Genomic DNA, 24,401 nt, shown 5'->3' on the forward strand with positions numbered 1-24,401 from the left:
TTGAGGTATCTGCCACTGCCGATATGTCATCTTCTGGACACCCCGTCGCCTGCTCCATTTCCTCGAGTCGCTCTACGTGTTCCATTCACATAGAGTTGCCCTGTATGTGTCTGCCAAGTCGAAATACCTCGAATTCGATAGCACCACCACCTGTTGCTGGGTCTAATGCCAACACCACCTCCAGCATAAACGCCTTATTGTCCAAGAAAGGCAAGTCACGGCGACTATCGGAATTTACGCGGGGTGAATTTTTAAATGAAAAACCGTAAGTCTTCTTTAATAAAACTTTATTCACCTCCTCAACCACCCACCCACCTAACAATCAAGATCCATTTTTGGGCGCAATGAACAGAAATTGCAATCGAAATCGATTTGTTTGTTTGTGCGCTCTGTGGTTTCGTTTATTCCTTTAACTAAATCGGGTAAACTGTTGTTTTGCAAAGTGGCCAAACAGAATTACAACAATACACTCTAAATATGTATGTATTTTGAAAAGTGTAGCTCTTATCGTTTTTGCGAAATATTTTTATTTACCGAATATATTGTAAATTGGAAACTATTCTGTGTTATTATTTAGAATATGCCAAAATTGTACTATTCCGAAAAGAAAAAATTGCATTTTCGAAGACACTGGAACATTTTCGAAGACACTGGAAAATTAACTGCAAACTTTTATTCAACTAGCTTCAATTCAATTTCATATATTAAAAAACTGAAAAAAAATATCTCAATTCCTTCTACATTTACAACATAACCTTTCAAAAACATTCCCGCAAAAGCTGTGGAATAATGGTTCACTTGAAATTTATTTTAGAGGGCTTAGCCACAGATGTTGTTTTTCTTTTTCTTTTCCAGTTGGTGATAAAATTTTGAATTCTAAAACGTAACTCTTATAAAAATCTACTTTTAAAGGTTGAATGATGAAAATAACTGCTACAATTTATTATTTACAGGAAATGTTTAAAAACTGTATTTTTCTTTTTCGATATTTCGAATTGATTTGAAAATAAAAGTATAAAATAGTTTAATAACTAGAAATCCAAATTAAATATTAAATATTACAAATTGTGTAGTTTACACTGAAGTTATGGAATTTCATATATCCCATGCCTATTCACAAATTGGTATCACCCTGTGTATCATAAGAAATGTATACAATTTTATTTAATAATACTTGTCCGGCTCGTTTTGTGCGTAAAATATTTTGTCGGCTCTCTTTAAGAATCTCTTATATAGAAATATGTAAATTCGATAATATCTTATATAGAAATACGAAAGTCTTCAATTGATTAGTTGGTAAAGTTATTTGTTTTTTTTTTTTTTTTTTTTTTTGCCTACAGCATTTCATACATAAACAAATAACTGCAATTCCCTTCCTTCCTCTGTCTAATTCTTTAACCGGTTCAATAAAAATGTTTTTTGAAATGAAAGTCTTGTTGCGTTTGTCCGCCTTGATTTCGTATTACCTAATAGGGATTTCTAAGCTAAGTTTGTCTGCTGTCACATTACCTTGGCCTCTACACCACATGTGTTGTCTTCCATAGTCTGGCAATTTGTTGTTGTTTCACAAAATTGGTGTTAACCTAAAATGGTCAAAATAATGAGTCAATATGAGTTAAAATTGAAGGCGAAATTGTAAAGAAATCGAAAGTTTTTTATTTTTGTTTCTCGCCCATTTCTCCAATGAATTCTGAATTTCTAGCCAAAATTGGGTCATTAACCCGCAACGCATTGATACCATGGTTATTGTTATTGCTTACACATTTTTTAACCGTCCGTAATCCCCCCCCCCCCCACACACACACACACACGTGTTTACAGCCTACTTACTAAATCCAAGGTAGCTGAGCTGGTGATTCCGGCAATTAAATGTTGGTACTAACATAAATTCATTTTAACCCACATCAATCAATTTGACCATACATTATATACATACATACACACACAAATGTATGTGTACCATCATGAACAACTGGTACGAATAGTGTTTATAGATAATTGTTTTCATTGTTTTGTCTTTTCGACAGACAGACAGACAGACACATACATATATGTCGTATAATGACTTTATGTTACTATTTTCACAAGCTGAATTTGTTGTTATAATAAATACAATTAACTACTTATGGAATCCCCAAAAAAGTTAACTTGAACGGCTATACAAATATCAATCACAAACTTTGTCGAACCAGACAAATTTATATTTTTATTAAAATTGTGATTTACAAAAAGAACTTATTTGTGTTTAGTTAACGGCCATTAACCCTTTATGGCCCAATGTTACCCTCAGGCAACAAAATGATCTAGAGCTTATATTTAATACGCGGCAAATAAATGGATTGCATATGTTAAGAGCTGATTATGGACGACACATATCAAAAGAAAAATCTAAAAAATTCAAATTGTTGGTAAATTTATACGCTTTTCAATACATAGATGAGTGCAAAAATATGTACACTACCAAATTGTGTGTAGAGTCCTTAATATTTAAATCGCTTTGTATTCCAAATGTACGAATTGTACCCTCTAAAATGTTGTTGAGACTTGTAAAAAAGAACCTAAAAAATAATTAAAAGTGATTTTTTCATTGATATTGCATTTGCTTTTGTTGATATTGGACTTTTATATTTCGGAAAGAAGGTACTGTGTCTCCTTGCATTCGGGATGTTGCGACGTCAAATTTTGCTCATATCCTATTTAGGATAGTTACATTAAATCTGTGCACAAAAAAATTCTATTGGCACGGGTAAAAGTTCGGGCCCCAAAGGGTTAATATGTTTGCAAACCAGGATTAATATGATTAAGGGGGGACCCCCATTCTCGAATCGCAAAAACACTGTTTTGACAAGTTTGAGAAGCATTATTACCGTCGCTTGATGCTGGCACAATAAAGTGGCTATGCCTTTTAAAGTTGTTGAGATTTTCACTTGGAATTTTAAAGCGACATTCTTGATCTAGTGTAGTTTCGAAGAAAATAAAAAATTTCCCTTTATGACCCAATGTTGCCCACAGGCAACAAAATGTTATTATTCTTTGGATTTCATATGTCAAGGTCTGATTATGGACGAAACATATCAAAAGAAAAATCTAAAAAAAATTACATTTTTTTGGTAAAGTTATGGAGCTTTTCAATAGAGAGAAGTGGTAAAATTTGTGTACAGTACTAATTTGTGTATACAGTCCAAATTATTTTAATCGTATCGAATTGTACGAATTCTGCCATTCGAATTCCGTCGATGTTGCATTTGTGTTTCTTGATATTGGACTTTTATTTTTTAGAAAGAATGTACTGTATCTCCCGAATGCAAGGATTTAGGGTAGTTGCTTTGAATCTGTTGACAGAAAATTGTTCTGTGATTACGGACAAAAATTCGGGCCACAAAGGGTTAATCAAAATACCGCAAGCATCCAGATGGAGCAAAATATAAGAAAGTAGATTATTGTCAGGAGAATGCGCAGGATTATCTATTAAATCAAACATAAAAATTATACGTTGACATTTTCTTGATTCTGTAAGCTCAAAAATATTAAGATAATATCATAACAGACTTATTGAGAGTATAGTTATGGGATTAGAAAGCCAGGCTCAATTTCACTTTTGTGCTATGAAAGAAATGTATGTTCCTCGGAAAGTAATAATTGGTTAGGAAAAATAACATTTTGAAAGTAATGTCGACAATTTGAAATTCGAAGACAACAGTAACATTATATTATGAAATTCAAGCAGTTTGTTAGAGCCTGTTTAGAGCCATGGCTGACTAAAATTCTATTCAAAAAGGTATTTTCCAAAACAAATAAATATAAATTTCACCTTTAAAATAGAACAATATTTGGGAAATATATTGATTTTGGCCATTAGTGACCAAGCTTTATTTTGAAATATTTCATTACATTAAAAGCTGGTTGTAATTCTGAAGCACGTTCCGTAATTACGAAAGCAGATCTTAACGTCTATGTTCAATTGTAGCATCAATTACCGTCTAATGTTTCGAATTGTATGAATTTATCATTCTTTAATAGTTAAACAAACTAATTTCAAAACCGAATTAAGTGTTCTATAATCAAGTCAGGGGCCTTACGTTTTCAATTTCAATCGTAAAAAGCTATTCCGAGCGTTCTGGATGGCATACTTATAATCTCAGCTGAGAATTACAAAATAATAATACGGCGTATTTTTATTTTCGGAAGTGAGAAATGTTTTCTTTAGCCCTACATTTTATTCCCGAAGATTTCATGAAGATTCTTACTACGACAGAGCAATCAATAACCGCAAAATGTATTTAGAAAAAATCACAACGTTTGTATCAAGTGCCTACGAGGGGAGAGAAATTAACCAAAACTTTGTAAGGTATATCAATAAATATTGAAATTGCTATAACAGTTCGTCAATATCATTACTGGGTTTCTGTTTTTTCTGAAACTGTTAAAACCAAATTCAACGTCGTATTATTTGACGACAATCAACGTGTCTAGTTTACATCACGGTATGATTGTGTGTATGCATCAAAGTTGATTTGTATGAATATTTGTATAATTATAATTAGTTAGTTATGCAAATAAAGGCGGCAAAAATTATTGAATTACAAAAAAAATGACATCGAAAAGCTATCCCGAGCTAAATCTCTTTTTAGCTATTTCACATTCATCTACTGCAGATGATGATGGACATAGGGCCTGATTGATGAGGCGAGGCGAATTAAATCGCGCAAAATATGTATGGAATGTTGTATATAAACGTCATAATTACCACCGGCACACAATAATCCATTCGGTGTTAAATTTTCTTGTCGACTTAACTTTGTAGCGGCACTTAACGTATCTGAGCAAAGGAGCAGCCCTCAAGAGCAATGTAAATATTAAGGCCATGTGTTGCTAATTTATGTCAACCTAACAGGTTTGAAAATAGCCAAACTATATAGTACATAACAGGTCATGTTGTAAGATATACATACTCGTATGTACTTATGTATGAATGTGATGTAATTTGTATTTAGTACATTCGTGTATGATCCAACACCATCGACAATGGACACTTAAGTGGGCCAGACTGCTGGGCAGCCCGGCAGAAAAACCGATCATTTTGGTTTTTAGATATATTTCAGTCACGTTTTCGTTGTAAATTCAAATCCATCAACCCAGCTATATCTAAATAATCTATGTCAATTACAATCAAATGTAACTGAAGAAGTCATTAGTAGGGCATGCAGAGAATTGGCTTTAAAAAACAAAAACAAATAAAATTGCCGATAACTAGAACTTCGGTCACCACAAGTAAGTTTCAGCCAAGAGAAAATAATATTTGAACACTTTATAAAAAAACAGTTTAAACCAAATTAAATTTAGATCACATGCCAATAAAATGTTTTACTGGAGGGCAAATCAATAAAACCCAATTTATTTTTTGCACAAATTTTATAGATTGAGCTGAACATATTTCTTTAGTTGGAAATATTCTATTCTATATTTCGATTTTGTCCACAGTATTGACTCCAATTCTCAAAAAATTAAAATTAGCGAGGATAGTATGTTAAATGCAACAGCTGTGACAGTAGTCTATTGACATAGATTATAATTGTTGCATATTAATTATTCGATAAAATTTGAGAGAGTTACTCTGCATAATGTTGTTTTTAAACAAAAATTCAATCCACCCCAATGTAAATACATTGATTAATTTATGCACATCGTCACCCATGTCAATTGAATTTTCCTTATGAATAATTGTCTCAATTGAATATCAATTTCAATCATATATATTCTATTCTATGCCACGTGACTTGATCACATTAGATAGATAGATTATACTTTCTGTAGGATGACTCTAATATATATTGACTTATTTATTGCAAAAAGTGTTCAATATTTTCATATTGTTAGATTACTTTAGAAAAACAATTGTTTGTCGACGGGTATTTGTTAGAATTTTTTTTCACCAATAACAACAATTCCAAAAATAGCTCAAGGTTTGACCTATCAGATAAAGACAAATTTAACATTGAAAGAAAAAAGAATTGCACAAAGTGCATAGTAAGTCCTTACGCTTTGTCCAAAATGGTTTTTGTAATAGAAATTGTGGAAAAATTATACGTATTCTTCAAGCTAAATTAACGATTAAATTTCCGGAATCAAATTTTCTGACTTTCCAATAATGATATAATATTTGGAAAAAAATCATATATTCCTTTTGTATCATGGTGCAATAACATCAGGTGGGTTTCATTAACCAATTTCAATACGTTTGTTTATCATATGCTGCATATTTTTGTCAAATCAATAACTCATTTGTTTTTGTTCCGTCCCAGAACCTAAACAAAATCTATCGAGTAAAATTGGTTGATTTTCAGGAAATTCCATTTATTTTCGACATATTTACTAGATTTTCGTTTCAAATCTTTTTGTATTATTTTGTAGTATGAGATCGACTTTTCGTGTATATTCTTTTGTATTGCAAAAGAAATTTATAACGATTTAAGTTATAAAGTAGGTTTCATTTGTATTAAATCTATAAACGCAAATGTTTCACTGGAAACATTTTTTCTCTCGAAATATTGACATGAATTATCTTTGCAATTTGCATGTCAAATACCTGTCCGAAAACAATTTTCAAAGAAACAAATTATATATTTTTTTAAGAAATTTAATTGTATTGTCAAGTTATTGTATCACTCCACACCTTAACAAAGACCAGATCAAGTTATTGTTAGTTTTAATTTGTATTTATTCGTCAGTTTTTCCAGTGAAAATGATGAAAAGAAATTTCAAAATTGTTTTTGTGGCAAATACTCTATGCGATGATCACCACCAATCACCGCACAGTGAAGCTCAAAATTGCAATGGAAGTAGCACATGGTGGTTGAAAATGTATCGCCTTTTTTTAATTAAAAAACTCTATTTGTAGCATTCGTTTAAATGCCCATATTCTGGACTTTATTTATGCTCAGATAGAAACATGGAGACGATGCTATATTTTTGCACGTTAGTGTTGAATAGAAATAGTTATTTATGTCGCCATTGCTACATTTGTAGAAATTTGAAGTTATACGACGGCACAATTCCTCTGACAGTGATGTATTCGGGGCGATGCTATTGAATGACGCCGATATTTCTCCTTGTTTTTATATTAAGCTGAACACTCAAACATGTTGTTGTTGCTATTCTTGCAGCCATGTTGCATTGTGATTTCTCACTTTGGCGCCAACACCAATTAAGTTAATAATATTACCGCTATTATTATTTGGCCGCAATCGATGTCGACCAAAATGAAATGCCATCGCCAGTGATGGTTGATGATTGCCTAGTTGGCTGTCTGGCAGGCAGGCAGTCATGCCAGTAGCAACAAAAGAAAACAAGTCGCCCCTACAAATCGATATTCATATCCGATTAAAATACAGTCAAGTACGATTATAGCGAACTAATAGGGACTAAGCGAATTAGTTCGTTATAAAAGAAGGTCGTTATATCCAATATTAGAAACTGGTAGGTTTGTGTTCTTTTATATGTATCTTTTTTATGCCCTCCACCACAAGCTGGAGTATATTAAATTTGTATATTAAATTTGTCATTCCGATTGAAACACCTCGAAATATTCACCTATATGTCCATCCGTCCGTCTGTTAAAATCGCGATAGAGCTCGCCATATTGAACATAGACCTTTGAAAATTTTCGTATTGGATGTTTGGTATTGAAAATGGAATATATCAGTCAACTTTTTAGGGTAGCCCCATATAACGGGAAGTTTGACTATGTCATAATTGGACATATCTTGGTATATTGAATTCGCAATGGATGTCAAATCTCACTCCGAATTGGCTGTAATTTGGTATTTTCAATTCCCAATCCCACTAGCAAAAGTTCAAATATTGCTCAAATATTATATTATATTTATTAAACGGCAATTTTTGGATGTAGTTTGCTATTTTGAACTATCATTGGATAGACATATCTCTGCCAAGAATTATTAACATTAGAGTATCGCAATAAGAGTAAAGATTTGTGTGAAAACTATGTTTAAAAACTTCGGGGCCAGGAAATGTGTTCGTAGTAAATAAAAGTTCGTTATAAGCGTACCCGACTGTAATTCCCAAAGTAAAATTGATCCTTATGAAAACGTAAACGTCAATACAAAATATAATCATCAATTTACGTACTTCCTGTTCTATGGAAATGCACATTTTTGTAATGGAAATTCCAAAATCAATTCTCTCTCTATTGACACAAGCAAATCAATTTATTCGACCAAATATTTACATCAATCATTAAACATTGGGTGAAGCTAATGACTAAAACAAAGCATTCTAAAGTTGTCTTCTCCATTTTGTTGTGCAAATTGTCGACAGGGAAATCGGACATTAATTTGTATGAAATTAACTTAATCGAAATTCCATCTAAAATTGTGATATCAATAATGTGTGTTTGTGTTTTTTTTCTATTTTTAGGTAAGTGTCTGAATGTTTTCCGTCATGAATGCTGCAATAATATACATACGTATATTTGGATAAGTATTTTTTTATATATAAGTGAATATGAAATAAGACAGTTTAATATGACTATTCATTTACAACATTCGAATTTTACTCTTATTGCACGTTTAATAGTCCCCATGTTTGATTTTTGTGCAACAAGAGTTTCCAATTTTTTATTACAAAAGAAATAAAGATTCCGCCATTATTAAAAAAAAGTAATACAATATTGTTAAAAGGGGGTTTAAAAATTGCTACTTTATCCTACCCTAACTTCATTACGAGTAATAAACATATTTGCTATTCTTTCAGAGGTTGGAAGAATGCTTTTTCTTTCGGGTTTTTCTTAGTCCTTTTCCATATTTTTTTCTTAAATTATATCTTACCGTAATACAACATATAAACAGATTTACCGTAATTCTTACCAAATATCAAGCCGACAAAGCAGTTATCCTCGCTACTATTCAAACGATATTTTTATTCTACAAAACTTAGCCATAGAACATAGAAACCCGAACATGTCACAAACGAGAGCACATTGCGCGAACAAACATAAATAGAATTTGATTGTTCTTGAAATTCACTTCTGCAAATCGGACATAAGACGATTAAAAACCGATACAGTTATGCATTATTAATTAGCACCGATTTGAAGGCATTCAATGTCAAGCCCAAAAATTGTCTAACAATACAAAACATTCAACGCCCATACAAACAAACGGTGGCTGCTTCACATTTCTATGTTTTTGTGTCTTTCATTTCTGGTATGTGAATAAAAAAAATCATTGACGGCCGAATACCCGTTTTGCTTGACGATTTATTAAGCGTCTGGAAATGTTTTCTACTTTGGAAGCTAACTCAAGAATTTATTAACGACGTCTCAGTACCAACGCTGGCACCTTGTCCATGAAGCAAAAATTGTTGCTGTTGTTGTTGTTAATAAATACGAAAATAAAAACAAAACAAGTATATGTGCACTGCGGGCATGGCAGAGGTCTGTATTTTTTCATTTTTTTTAATTTTGCTAATAAATCCAATAACAAATCCGATTACAAATTAAAGCTAATCCAATTCGAATTAAAGAATTGTTATTTGAATGAATGACGGATAAACATTCTGACTGTGTCGTGTATGTCCAGCAAGTTATTCAATATCGAGTTCGTCGGGTGATGATTCAATTGTATTTATTTGCAATTTAATTGAAATTCATTTTTATTCCATTTGAATCTAATTCCATATTGATTTGGCCAAAAATCAATTTCGTTATGCGAAAATAATAAAATATTCCGATGGCAATGACTAAATTATTGTGTTGTGCGTCCAAAAGGCATTTTGATTTTAGGCGTAGAATCGACATGATGTGGGAATCCCCGGCGCTTACAGCATTTGCGTTAACTTTGAAACTTGACATTGACCATAGAGAATATTACTAGAAAATTTCAATAGTTGGCAAATGCACAATAAATAAATGTAAATACAACAGAAAAATCTAGAAGTTCAATGTATATACCACTGTCGAATTTTACAAGGTAACTGCAACCAATACTTAGCTGATTTGGTTCTTTAATGACCCTACAGGAAAATTGAGTATGCAATAAATTTAAAAATGTTCATTATTTAATGTCCTCCCGTATTCAATTTTTTCACCTGGCCGTTAGGAAAGTTTGAAGCAGTAAATCTTTCTTCATAGAATAATTCGCGGTTTCATTTTTTCAATTTTATTTTGAAAATTTAAAAAAAAAATAGTCCCGAGTAGAAATATGTGTCATACGTAATCAATGAAATCTGTAGAAATTACGACAGAGGTCACAATAGTTATGAGAGATCTCGTACGTTCCTACTACTCCTAGGATGTTTTTGCATTGGAAATGGGATATATTGGTCAACAGTAAGATATAATAAACGATTTGACAGTAATTTGACATTCTGGGTTATTGGAGTGTTAGGAACTTCGTAGCAGAAATTTCGAAATGTCCCATTTTTTTATATTTAGCTCTTTAAACTGGCCAATCTTTTACCCAACAAGAATCCAAAATATCAAATTAGAGGTAATTCGATTGTAAAATGTGTTGATGAAGGATAATCTAAAAATTGGACCGATATTGATCATTTTTAGTAAAAAGAACGAACTGGAATATTCGTTTCTTTTAGTTCGAATGTGAGCGTTTTACTGACCTAGTTTTAAATGGACTAAACGGAAGCGACGCCGATCGAGTTTTATTTTGCATGTGACATTTACAGCGCTTTCATTTAGTAAACACTAATAAAAAATATTTTGCCTATCATTTATGTTGGTAAACCATGAATGCTCTTATTTTTTCAGTACTATTATTATTAAAAGCAAATAATTTTTAAGTTATTCAGAAAATTTTTTTATTTAGAATCTACGCCTTAAAGGTCCACATATTCTTTGGAACATTTTTTTATTTCACGCCTTATATGTTCATCAATTCTTCTAAAACATTTCTTTTAAATCTACGACTTAAAGGTTCAAATATTCTGTGGAACATTTTTTTTTTCTACTTAAATTAAATTTTCGGAAATAGGATACACATAATGTGTTTTGAGAGGCATTCTTGTGGCAGCCAACATAAATTTCCAACTATAATGGAAGACAACACCATCGGCATATCTCCAAAAACGTGTTTCTTTGCATCATTCACCTAGGGATAGTTGGATAAGATAAGATGACCTACATAACTAACACTTTCCATACATATTCAGGCATATTTTATTGTTATTTAACAACACTGTGCATATTTTTAATATGTTCATCGCAGGTTTTCACCATTTCTAGTTGAAGGCAGTTTTGGGACGATGAAAAATATGTTTCAAGTTGTTCTTTTTACGGAAATTGGAACATATCCTCCTTACCTCATGATGTTTTTTAGACATTGACTGTAGCGTCTTCAATGCTATAATAGTATCTTAAAAATATATGTATCTGCAAATGCACCGTATACTTTAACGAATGCTGTTGAGTATATGAATTCGATAATATCGCACCCTCATGCTGCAGGATTTCTATTTTAGGTTAGTCGTTAATGGATGAATGAACTCCAAAGCCAAACGAAGTCAAACGCCTAAATACATTTCGACCTACATAAACGCAACAATAAACGAAGACCGTACATAGGCTTGGATGTTTTGTGGGTGAGGTTGTTTGTTCGTGTGCCAAAAACCTAATGTTGCTACATGGTGTTGCAAATGGAAGCAGAGGAGGATGATATTTCAGACAAAACACAAAGGCTTAAAATATGTTACATCAAATATAGAGCTGGTGCATCTGGAAACCAGCCGTTCAGGCGTACATACATGGAATTTCAAGTTGTCATTGTGAATAATGCTAAACTTAATGGTTTAGCATTATTGACAAAAAATTGACACATATGTATGTATATGGGTGCGTTTTTGTTTTCTGAATTTATTACGTCTCGACATGTTTAGAAAAGTTCCCATAAATAAATGACATCTTTTATTAATGTCCTCTTCATGTTATGCCTGAGATGGAATTCCGCTTTTACAAGACGTAAAATTATTTGTATGTCCTGCTGGTGGTGGTGTGCCTTTTATGTGTGGTGGCTAATGGCCAATGTAAGAGTCATCAGTTAGACATTTATTGGTTGCTTCTTCCCATGCAATTGATGGCATTTTGCAACGGATGCTGTATCGGTGGAACCACCAAGTGCATCGTCATAACCATTGTATATCCTGTTGATTCAACTTACATTTCCAATTATACATTCTGAGATGATGTCTACTATTCAAGCACTTAAGCAATCAGTAGATTCCTATTCTGAAAGCAATCCAGTGGACAGACATAACTGGCGCAGTCATATTATGTTGCGGTGCCATCGTCTCAGTACAATTTGAAATATTAATATACTTTGGCAAGGTTGAAGACAAACTTGTCTCTAACACGATATAAATGATAGGAAGCAATTATACGTTAACACTGTTTCCATAGCATGGAAGACGAAGGAATCTTTGATTCGAATTCGAATCTTTGGCCAGTTCGCATGAACGCATCGAAGCAAAATAAGTGAACTATATAGTATTTTTCACAAATCTAATATAAGAGCTGTTAGTATGACTGTATTGTAAATAGACGACTGCGTCGGCTCAATTTTCAGAATATATAATTTGGTGGATTTTGAAGGTTTTTGGGAAACATCATTGCAGTAAATTGTATTTCCCTATTGGAAAGGTGCATTTGTTTCGTTTGACGGTAATTTTACGTTTCAATAAACTGCATACATACATCTGTGGTTTGACAACCACAATTTGATATATCGGGAAGATGTTCTCTAATGGATGAAAAATTGCATTTGGAAAGAAATTATGTCATTTCATTCAGTTTAGTTTTGTATCTGATGGAAGTAGACACCACTTGCAGGATTTATTTTTTTACTCACCTTGAGGTTTCTCTCAAAATCGAAATAATCAAATTCGAGAGAATTTCTATCAGCACATTTTTTATGTAAACCTATTTTCATTGAGGCAGTCGAATTTTACAGAAACAGTCTGTAAATGTGTAACTCCATTATTCATAAATTTGTATAGCCGATTTGGAGATTTCAGTGTGTTTCCGAATGCGATTATAATGTATCAGGTAGTTCAACTTTTTTTTTTTTTTTTTTTTGGAAAATTGGCAATGCTATCTATGGATAGCATTGTTAGTTTGCCCATTTGCGCTTACTTTCAGAATACATTTGTAAATCTAGGATGGAAGTATAAATGTGTACTTTAAAAAAATTCTGTAACAATATCTAATTATCTGGTAATGTGTGCGGAGTCGTGACCGGATGTGTGTAACTACAATTCTGTTCCTTCTTCCTTTCTAAATGCAGTCTGGCACTTGATATCATCCTAACATAGTAGTCGATTGGCTAGCATTGATTGTCTGACGATCCTCAAGAAACAGTGTTCTTTCTTCTAGTTTTAAAACTCTTCTAAAGCCTGTGTGCTTTGATGGGACGGACGACGACTGTAAAGCTAATACTCGTTACTGGCTGCTGCCACTGCTGCTGCTGAACGTGGTGTTGCCGCGGCAACATGTAAACTAGTTAGTTGTTTTTGTTGCAGTGTGGCTCGTTCATTTGTTATTTGTGGATATTTTTAGAAAAACCACATTTGGTATCGGTTTAAAAATAGTTTATGGCTATCAAAGAAGCAAAACCAAAACAGGAACAACAACAACAAAAACGACAAACACGCAATCTCATAGCAGATCAAATAAATGCTCGCAAAAAGATAATTAAGTTTGAATAAACTGCAAAGCCTTTTTTAGAGACCCCAGTGTCTGTGTGAGTGCGTCTCTATATCGATCACCGATGTTTTGGTGGTATGGTGTGGTGCAAGACTCAGCAACGACAACAACAGGTTGGACCGACTTGGCCAAGTACGTCTGCTAATCTGAACACGGGCTGGTTTACGTACTAACTAACGTACGTACACACAAACATGCATACTACATTAGTTGGAGACATCTGAGTGCGAAAATACTATGAACGCCGTGCGTCAGCGCCAACTTCTTTGCCATCCATTTGATTTTCGTTAAGGTCGTCATCGTTGCTGTTTCTTTGCATTCATTAGCTGTCACATAGCAAAGCCCGCCGATCGGCGGTGTTGTGAGGTATTCATTGCTATCTAAAAATATCGACAAAATCACAACATGTATAAATAAACATGAGCTTCGTACGCCACCGGCCGGATACCTTGATTGCTGCCTAGGCGAACACTGACTGACAAAGTCCATTTTCAAATGAAGGTGTAGGCAAAAAAAAAAAAAAAAACTGGCAGAGGCATCAGCAAAATAGTTGTGTCAGTTGTTGTGGCATTAACAGTGGCAAGCTGCCACCACTACCTTCAAATTGTAACACATCAGATGCACATCTGAGCATGTGCAACAGCAGCGATTGTGATTCGTCTAATGATGGCGCCAAACATTTGCTCCTCGCATCCATGCTTGGCACACAACAGTCGTCGACGTGTGACGCATATATCTACATACCAATATTATGGGGAAGCATTGCATCGTACATTACGGGCACGAATACAACATGACAACAACGACAACAACAGCAGCAGCTTAAACGTAATAATAGGTTTTTTTTGCCAAACATGTTTCCAATTTAAATGACCACCTTCTCTGTAGCATGGCCAGGGTATAACGTCTGAGACAGCTAAAATATGTATGGCGGAGTACTAAGATTGGTTATAGTTTTTTATAGTTGTTGTTGTGTTTTTATTATAATCCTATGCAGTTTAGACGTTGCAAGAAAATCACACAGCGATTAAAATTGTCTAGAATTTTCTCAAGCTTTCTCAGATGGAAGGAAAACCAATTGGCGGCGGTGATTAAAATTTGCAATTTTTATTGGGCAAGAATTCAAAGGATACTAGTTAACAATTTCACAGTCAATAGAATAGTGCTCAGCATATATATATATATATATATATTATGATTCTGTGGGCCTTCTATTTTTCACAATGAAAGCCATCACTGAAGTTCATAGTATCTATTTGTTTAATAAAAAATTTAAGTAATTTCTCCAAATTTTTAAAATTTAACCTTTTAATATTATTCACCAAGAAGTCAAAATATCAACTTCCCTTAGTTGGTTCAAATGCAACTATAATCCTCGTGTATTAGATTACTATTTACTGTACCATGGTATCAATCAATCCATCATGGCAAGAAGACGTCAGCATTAAAGAATGCATACCAAAAAAAAAAGAAGTTTTGGCACAATGATACTGAATTGTTTTAAAAAAACAAAATTGTATTCTGAATCAATCGTTGTATGATGATGTTTATTGCAGTCATTTGGTTCCGACAGAAGTGATTTACTATCCAACGAGAAGAATAAAAATGTCAGTTATAAATGTTTTTGTGATTATGGCCAATGCTGGGTATACAACAATTAGTTTTTTCCTCTGACAGTGACAGACGATGCTTTCCACTTTTCTTTTTCCAATGTTTTAGCTTTACATGTGTACATTTGTTGTTGATACAACATTGTATAATGTTGCATATCAGTTGCGAACAGCAAAAACATTTTTAGTATGTCATGCTAATAAATGCAACACTAATAGAAAACGACTTGAAGGCGCTTGAAAAGTTGTCGAAACTTTTTGTGAGGCAGTGGCTGGCTATACATGGATGAAATGGTAAAAAATTCGATTGGTAATCGAATTAGGACAGTAATTCCATATACTAGTAATAACAAATGTTAACTCGTACAATTGTTGTTCTCTAACATTCTCCGATTAGTTAGGTTGCCTACAACATCTGGGTTTCAACTCAGACCAAATTGTATAAACTGAGAATTTTTTCATATTTTTTGATTAATTGTGGTTTGAGTGGACATTTCTAAAATCAAACTTTTACTCTTACAAATATTTACTTCATTAGAAATATTTCTTCTTAATATTAAAAACAATGTAACGAAACATTACGCAAGTAAAGAACAAACGAAAACAAACAAAAAATTCCAAGTCAATGTAAAGACAATCACCCTTCGAACTATTTTCAGCTGAGCTAGACAGAACACAACTAAAGCGAAAACTAGCATATTTCACGGCCTGCTGTCATTAGGAATTGCTTCCGGAATTTTTGAAAATGACAAAGTCGAAAACAAACAACAGTTTAACATTGACCTTAATATTGGTGGGAAATCGCCTTTTCGTGTTGTTGTTGTTGCGACAAAAGTTTATAAGAAGTCAACGGCACATATATTTTTGTATTCGATATGGAGCATTTGGCCGTATACACATCCATCCATCCATCTGTCTGTCGGTATTTTTTTATTATTTATTTGTTGCCATGAACGGCCAGATATAAACCACACACTGTGCCACAGTAACAATTGTTTGCATTTGTCCAACTTATGAACCCTCCTCCCCCCGTCAAATAGCAAATATGTATAGAGAAACAAAAGCACATTTTATTATTTTTCACTTGTTTATAAATTGTTTTATACGCTAATAATATTAGCGTAAATGCTTGTACGCCGCGACAATCTGTTGATCAAACGATAAATTCGGCATGCATAGCCGCCAATATCGTCAATAAACTTTGTTCAATTGTTATCAATATCATGACAAATCGTTCAAGCGCCATTTTCATTGACGAATGATACACAGCTGTTGGTGTGATTGACATAAACACCTTCGCATACCGAGGTACGAAATTTGGTTTAAAAAAATACGAGGTTCGTAGTTCGGCTAAAAAAAAAACAAAAGCCAAACAAATTTTGGTAGAAAAACGTATAAATATCATGTTATGCGTATTGAATGTGGATTAAAATTAAAACAAATACATATGTACACATTTTGTATCTTGTTGGTCTGGAACATCGTTTTTCATTAGGAAGTTCAACTTTATGTATATATATAATATATACAGCGGCGACATCTCAAACACCACGTACCATGAATAAAGAATTCAACGACAAATTTCCTTCAATTGCTACGAATAAAGTTATACACTACCTATATTGCTGTGAATTAGTTAAATGTGGTTCTATTTTTTGTTCATATGCAGTATACAATACATTATTCCAGTAAGAAAGTGTTTTTTCCAAAATATATCCGCGTATATACCGAGAAAGAAGCAATAACTGTCAGTTTCTAAAACTAGTAAAAACATACTTTAGTTTGGCCCGGCCAAACGTTTTATATTCTCCATCATGTGATGTACATTCAATTTTTTTAATCGCCACCTTTATATGGACTCAATTTAATGGTAAATTATCGGCTAAATATATTGTATTATGGCAGACAAGGCGCTAAGGATGAAACATTACGCTAGGAACTTTAACATAGCAAAAATAAATTTGGACCTTTGTATGCGTTTGCAAACATTGCTCTAGGTAGAAGTATTTTTTCTATTAAGAAGCCGAAATGACATATTAGAAACTTTTCATGTGGAAAATGCATAAAAAACCGAAAATTTGCCACGGCCTTCTTATGGGGCTAGGCGCAAAGACCCTCGAATTACTGAAAATTGGCCCGGACCTTTATATGGGGGCTATGACATAACATGAACCTATAATAATATTTTTTTTGCGGATGTTTGCCAGATTTGCAAATCCCGAAATGGCATATTAGAGCCTTTTCGGTTGGAAAATGCGGCAAAAACCTACAAAATACGGAAAATTGGACGGTACCATTATATGGGAGCAATACCAAAAATTGTACCGATGTGGCCCAATTGCAATACCATACATCCTTTAAGTAATATCAATGCCAGTGCAAAAAAATATATAAATATTGCGATCTCTATCCGTCCGTCTGTCTGGTACATGACTAAATCGACATATCATTTTAAAATTTTAAATAATTGAAGAAAAAGAAATGTACATACATATATTCTAGATCAGTTTAAAATTCTAAATCGATTCGTTTAAAATCTAAATCGACTGTTATAATCACATGGATTTTTAAGACATAACTTAGCACAGATTGTTGAATATCGGTTATTGTTATAACCTTGCACATAAGATTACCCGATTTAAAACTTTATGAATCTGTGAACCACATTTATTCTCCTAATTGGTTGTACTTTGATATATATATATATATATATATAACAAACCGCCCGTTAAAATTGCCAGTATAGATAGACTGCGGATAGTACTCAACAATATATGTCTGACTTAATGTGCAATTAACACTCAGAATTAAAATCAAAGTATTTTTAATATTTCCAAATAATTTCTCGTCTCCTCCTATTTTTGTATTTTAGATATGGTTTGTGGAGGTATTTGTAAAACTGTTTTCCACACCAACAAATAATTCAACTCTCTAATTGGCATCAGTTAATTTGTGAAAAATAATACATATTTATATATTCATATGTATATATATAAGTCTACCCTAATGGGATAGTCATTCTTAAAAATAATCAATTGAATTGACAAATCAATTATAATATGAATACGTTTTATCAATTAACAAATATTCAACTTCAATTTCGATTTATCATCGTGAGCTTTCAACGTCCATTATTGCATTGCATGCAGTATTCTTTACAAATATCAATTACCAAATGGAATTTTCTAAAATAATATTTTTGACAGATTATCGAAAATAAATATATTGTTGTAATAGCACCAAGTGAGGTAATAGAATAAAAATTCGTATTTATTGTCACGTTCATTTTAAGCTTTAGCAAATTATTTACTTACGTATGCATGTACTTAATTGTTGGCCGTATCTCAGCTAAAGATTAAACTGATCAAAAGCTCATTGCTGGGCGATTGATTGGGCCCTGTCTAGTGGGTAATCGCTGGATATCCAAGCAAAAATAGATATTTTGTTTAAGACGTAATATTGACTCGATTTGGCAATTACGTACTTTTTAACTAATCTACTGTTTACTAATCACTGTGGTGTTTCTTGGAAGATAATTATTGAACTAATATCGCCAAGGAAAGGTTGAAAAATCATCTAGAATGTTGCAATTGTATTTGGGCGTCATATGATGCTTTGCGCCATTTCGAAGTAACCAATTAAAGGCAAATGGAAATATCTTGCGGAATTGTGAATTGTATAAAGCGCCATCGTTTCACGTGAAAAATATACAATATTTTTTAGATGAATACAAAAAAACATTGTTTGATTGCTCCGAAAATCGGAGACTGTTGTAGGAAAAGAGTAAAGCTATTGCTCCCCAAATTATGTTTCAATGCGATTTTCAATTTTAGGGAATTTTATTGTGTATATTATTTTTCCTATTTGCGTCACTACTATTTAAAGTTCTAACAAAAGATAAACAAAAAAAAACTATTATTTTATTAAAAATTATTTTTTTTCGAACAAACAAAATTTTTGAGTCATCATCGATGTGGTTGTCACTCTTCAATTTATCGCTCAGTTGTGGAATTTCCATTGAAATGTTTGACAATGTGGGTCTTAATTCTACTTTGAGAGTAGATTTGAAAATATTTGTACAATTTTATTTGTATATCATGTTGAACCCTCCAAATTGTTGTTAGCCTTGGAGTAAAACTGTTCGAGTCTTTGATTGAGGTGATAAATTCTTGTTCAAACACCTAAGGTCGTCACTGCACGGGCACTTTACAGCTTCCGTACTTTCATTTATTTTTTATTTTTACTATTTACAATTTCACATACTCACACACATGCACACCTCTGCAATCGTGAAAAGGAATAGATATTGTCGGTCAGAATCGTGGATTTGTAATTAAGTTCGATTAGTTTCCACGCATATACGCAGAAAAAGTGTTTAGATCTGTATGTAGCATGACATGTTTGTTAATAGTCGATTTTATCCATTCATATGTGACCATCATAAGACATTAATTGAATTCCCACAGAGATGAGGTGTTTTAGAACTCCCATATAAGATAAATATATTTTTATAAAACGAATTGTTTTAGTTTTTGTTATTCACTGTTTATAATTTGTAGATTTTTTGACTAAAATTGCATTTGAAGTCAACAAGTTTGTTTCTGTCCTTTCCTAATTGCTGTCTAAACCAGCGAAGACTGAACTGAAGAACAATTTATTTGCCATAGGGTTCTTGAGCATGGGTTTTCGATATCAATCCACTGCATACATTAAAAAACGAATGCTGTTATTTTGAAACCGGAAATTCGGGATATAGTGATTATCACTTAATGTACAGAATGCCAAGAATGAGTTCACACATTGAATAAATGATTTTTTTTCATAAACAAATGTTTCTTTATTAAAGTTGCTTTTCGATTTTTTATAATTGTATGCATATTTGCAGAGATAAATGTTTCAATTTTAAAACAATGTATAACAAAATCAAAGAATATTAAATTTTATCATTGTTATATAATATCCCAAACACCCATTTTCATAAATTTAATATTGGACGCCCTTTGAATCTAACACACATTGTATACGTTTTCTAATCAAGTCATAATTGTTCATGCAAGTCATAATTGTTCATGCAAGTCATAATTGTTCATCAATATTGCAGTTTTAATGCATTTTTATTTGTTGGTTGCCGTTTAGACACTTTTTTAAATAGACTTACAATGTTCTATAGGGTCGGGACTTTGGGCTACATCCAAACTATATGTGACTTATGCATAGGATCTTTACCCTGATCAAATTTATACTATGGCTTGTTGTCCCTGATGAATCGAAAGTTCTTAACATTGTTGTGCGCCCTTTTGGAAATTTGGGAGTTTTTGCATAGTTCTCTAATAATTATGCTTGAGTTAATGGATGGTAAATTGTCTTTCGTTGTGACTGAAAACATTGTCGACAATTCGATCATAATTTTCTCAACTGATGGTTGTAATACATCTCCAGAATTACATCATGGGATAACGTTTTGGCTGGAATTTTTATAAATTTATTCGAGGGTATGTTGCGCACGCTTACGATTTTTTTTATCAAATGATTCTAAATAGAAAGCAAAAAAGAGTAGAACACACAAAAACTATCGTTATCTTCATACAGTACATACCATAATAAAACTGCAAGAGATGTGTAAAGAGTTATTTGACACTGGTGAAACTGGGCCATATTTGTTTTTCTTGTACATTACTTTTATTTTGAACTAAATGTTAATTTGGTTGACTAAATCTGTATCAAGTGCAGCATTCAATTATGACAAATATCAAATATCGAAATAACACAAATTGTAATTTTTGCTACTTCGAGCTTCTACATTTGAAAATATTTAATAATTATCCTTGTTTAAAGTCATTCTTGGCACACTGTAAATATCGAAAATTTACTAAAGTCCAAAAAGTTTGCCATAATATTTCGAAAGATATGAAGTTTTCGGTCGGACGAACTTAACATCTTTTTAAGCGAAACAAAATGCTCTTACGGTATTCTACTTATTTCGAGTGTAAGCATTTCGTGGCCTTATTATTGACAGTTAATTAGATTTTATTATCAATCTATGTACATTATTTGATTTACTCCATTTAACCGTACTATCATCATAAATCATCTTTATTTATTTTCATATTTCCAGCTGGTACTTCCGTAAAATCAAACGCATTGAGGCTGAGAAGAAATTATTACTGCCAGAAAATGAGCATGGAGCATTTTTAATTAGAGACTCTGAGAGTCGTCATAATGACTATTCGCTATCAGGTAAGTTGCAATTTGAACGTAATCACCGATGTCGACAGTCAGCACGTACCACGGCAGTTCATGCACACACAGGCAGTGAATGGCTTGCTGGTAAATGACCATCAGCGAAACATCTTCACTGTTGAAATATTATATGCAGTCACTTTATGTAACATTTAATGTTCACTATATAGGAGGAGGCATTACTAATTACTGTGAATCCTATATGTATATAATATTAATTTTATCGATTTTGTCTAACCTATAGATTATTACATAAAGATCTATGAAATAGATCACACCCTATTTGGCCAATTTTAATTAACTCCAATAACCATGGTACATTTGTACCCATCCAAATATAGCGCTGTAACTCATTTGAAAATGCTATTATCATGCGGATATTTTTTTAAATCAGTCTGTACGGATCTGAGCTAGATGTAGGAATTCAAAATTATGTATTCGTTAAAGGAATATATATTAAAATTCATGTCTAAATGATCATCTATCTAAAACAATCGTAGTTATTTCGTTTTAATTTTGTTTGGGTTAAGTTTTTTAATTATTTTTATATGGATCCATGGTACAATAATACAAGGTAGAACAGCTTGAGTTGAATAATAAAAAATCAACTATGTAGGTGGTGGCTTCTTCTGCCTAAATATAAAATAAATATACGCAACAAGTGATTGCGATTATTTGAATTTTGTAAACCCATAGCTGTTTCATTCATAACAAAGTAATTACGTTCAGAAGGACGTGCTAAAAATATCATTTCCATTTCAATTAAATTTTTTATATATTTTTCATTATATTTTGAATCTGACTTAGCATTCAAAACAATACACACATACACAACATATGTATTTTGATTTGATGGAACAAGCCACCTTGAGAAAAAATTGTAATCAGTTGGTAGCTGTGCCCTACCTTGTAATAATTATACCATGTATGTATCTAATTTTCCTCTGCAAAGTTTTATAACCCTAGAACCATCAGGGCGACTTGTAGAAGTCAGCAACCCATTGGATTTTCCTTTGGTATACACCGACTAAAACCATGATTATTGTCAATTATTCCCATTTAATAAAGTTTAGAGATAATGATTATCTCATTTTTAACATTCATTAATACTTTCAAACGTTACTTAATGTTAGTTTATATATAAGTCAATTCAGAGTTGCAATTGGAGAACACCTAATGCCATGTTCTGACGGGCATTTGAACAACGTAGTTCGCTCTCAGAATTACGTACATGAATTAACCCGTTCATACAACACTATTCTTAATTCATGTCATCAGAGTTTTTTATTTCAAACTTTTTATTTCTTGTTTCTTCTTGTTCTCAATTCAAATGTCACATGAAAAAATTGGAGAATTTTTTGTTTGGGTTTCCCCACATTGGTTTCTTGTTTTGTACGCTAATTAGAACCAAAGGGAAAGAAATACATATATATTGCATTATGTAGATTACAAAATTTACTTCCTTCTGCATATATAAAAACTAGACAATTTTTTACTTTTCATTCATCATTTTCAATTTTACTGAAAAAGTTTGAAAATTTTACAAATATTTTCATGCTGTCAAAATTAATTTATTTTCGATAAATTCTCTCAATTGTTAGGGATGGGACAAATTTCTTGGTTATTCGGAGAGTGATTCAAACTGAACAACGTAAAAAAGTCGGTGTTCGCTCAGACAATTTTGTATGGGGAACTAATTACTTCATAATTAAGGGTCGAACAACAAATGAGAAAGCGAACGACGCCCGTCTGTACATGGCATAAGATCCCCATGAAAAATAAGTAAAAAAACTATAACGAAATGACTATGATTGTTTTACCACATGATAGTCACATATTTAATGAGTTACAGCGCTATATTTGGATAGTACAAATGTACCACGGTTATTGATCTACGTAGATAATAACTTAAAGTTTGATGCAAATATCTGCATTATTGAAAATTGTATTATTATTAAAAAAGTTTCAAATAAACCCTTGGGGCTGCGAAATTTTTTCCCTCCCATAGAATTATTTTCTATGCACAGATTATTGCAATTCTCTTAAAGAGGATATGAAGACAATTTTACGTCACTACATCTGGAGATACAGTACATTCTTTCTTGAAAATAAAAGCCCAATATTAAAAAAAAGTCAAAAAATTTTTAGGATCTCTTTTACAAAATAAAAAAAATAAATTTGAGGGTAACTTCGTTCAATTTGAGTACGAAGCGATTTAACACTCAAGAGGTTAAATTATTTAATACTCTGCTGGCAAATATATATTTTTTGGATTACATATCGATCATTTGGCAGGCATAACTAAAATTATGAATTGAAAACAAAAAACGCATTTTCTGCAAAAACGTTTTTTTTTTTTTTTTGGGGTTATGCCTGTTTTGCAACAAATGAGCGATATATTAAAAGAACATTTTAAAAAATTCAAACGTTTGTCCAAGTTATTTTTCAATATATAGTGTACAGTACCAATTTTTGCATTCCGTTCAAATCATATAAATCGTTTCGTATTCGAATTATACCCTCAGAAGTATTTTAGATTATTTTAGAAAAGAACAAAGAGAATAATTTAAAATTATTTTTTCATCAATATTGTATTTGCTTTTCTAGATATTGGACTTTCATTTTTCAGAAAGAATGTAATGGAAATATCCTATAGAGTTGTCGTCTTGTCCAGAAAAGTTGAAACACGATGAGTTTTTCTTAAGTAGAAATTCAGTTTACTTTATTCTTCAAGAGTTAACACGAGAAAAAATGAACGGTATTTATAGTGTTATCAATATTTCTCAAATACGAATACTTGCATACAGCTTATAACCAGTGAT

General features: G+C 32.3%; 1 protein-coding gene across 2 annotated transcripts in view; it reads left to right on the forward strand.

The window, feature by feature from the left end:
* LOC133326622 (tyrosine-protein kinase Src42A) overlaps positions 1-24,401 on the forward strand; it is a 90,115-nt gene that overhangs the window by 56,292 nt on the left and 9,422 nt on the right. For both annotated transcript variants that reach the window (XM_061535253.1, XM_061535254.1), the window contains exon 3: positions 21,455-21,576. In XM_061535253.1, the coding sequence (XP_061391237.1) occupies positions 21,455-21,576 (122 nt within the window). The remainder of the gene's footprint in view (positions 1-21,454; positions 21,577-24,401) is intronic.

This window comes from Musca vetustissima, unplaced genomic scaffold (genome assembly GCF_032173495.1).
Source record: "Musca vetustissima isolate MV318-11 ecotype Yass unplaced genomic scaffold, APGP_CSIRO_Mvet_v1 utg9679, whole genome shotgun sequence".
In the NCBI taxonomy this organism is placed as follows: Eukaryota; Metazoa; Arthropoda; class Insecta; order Diptera; family Muscidae; genus Musca; species Musca vetustissima.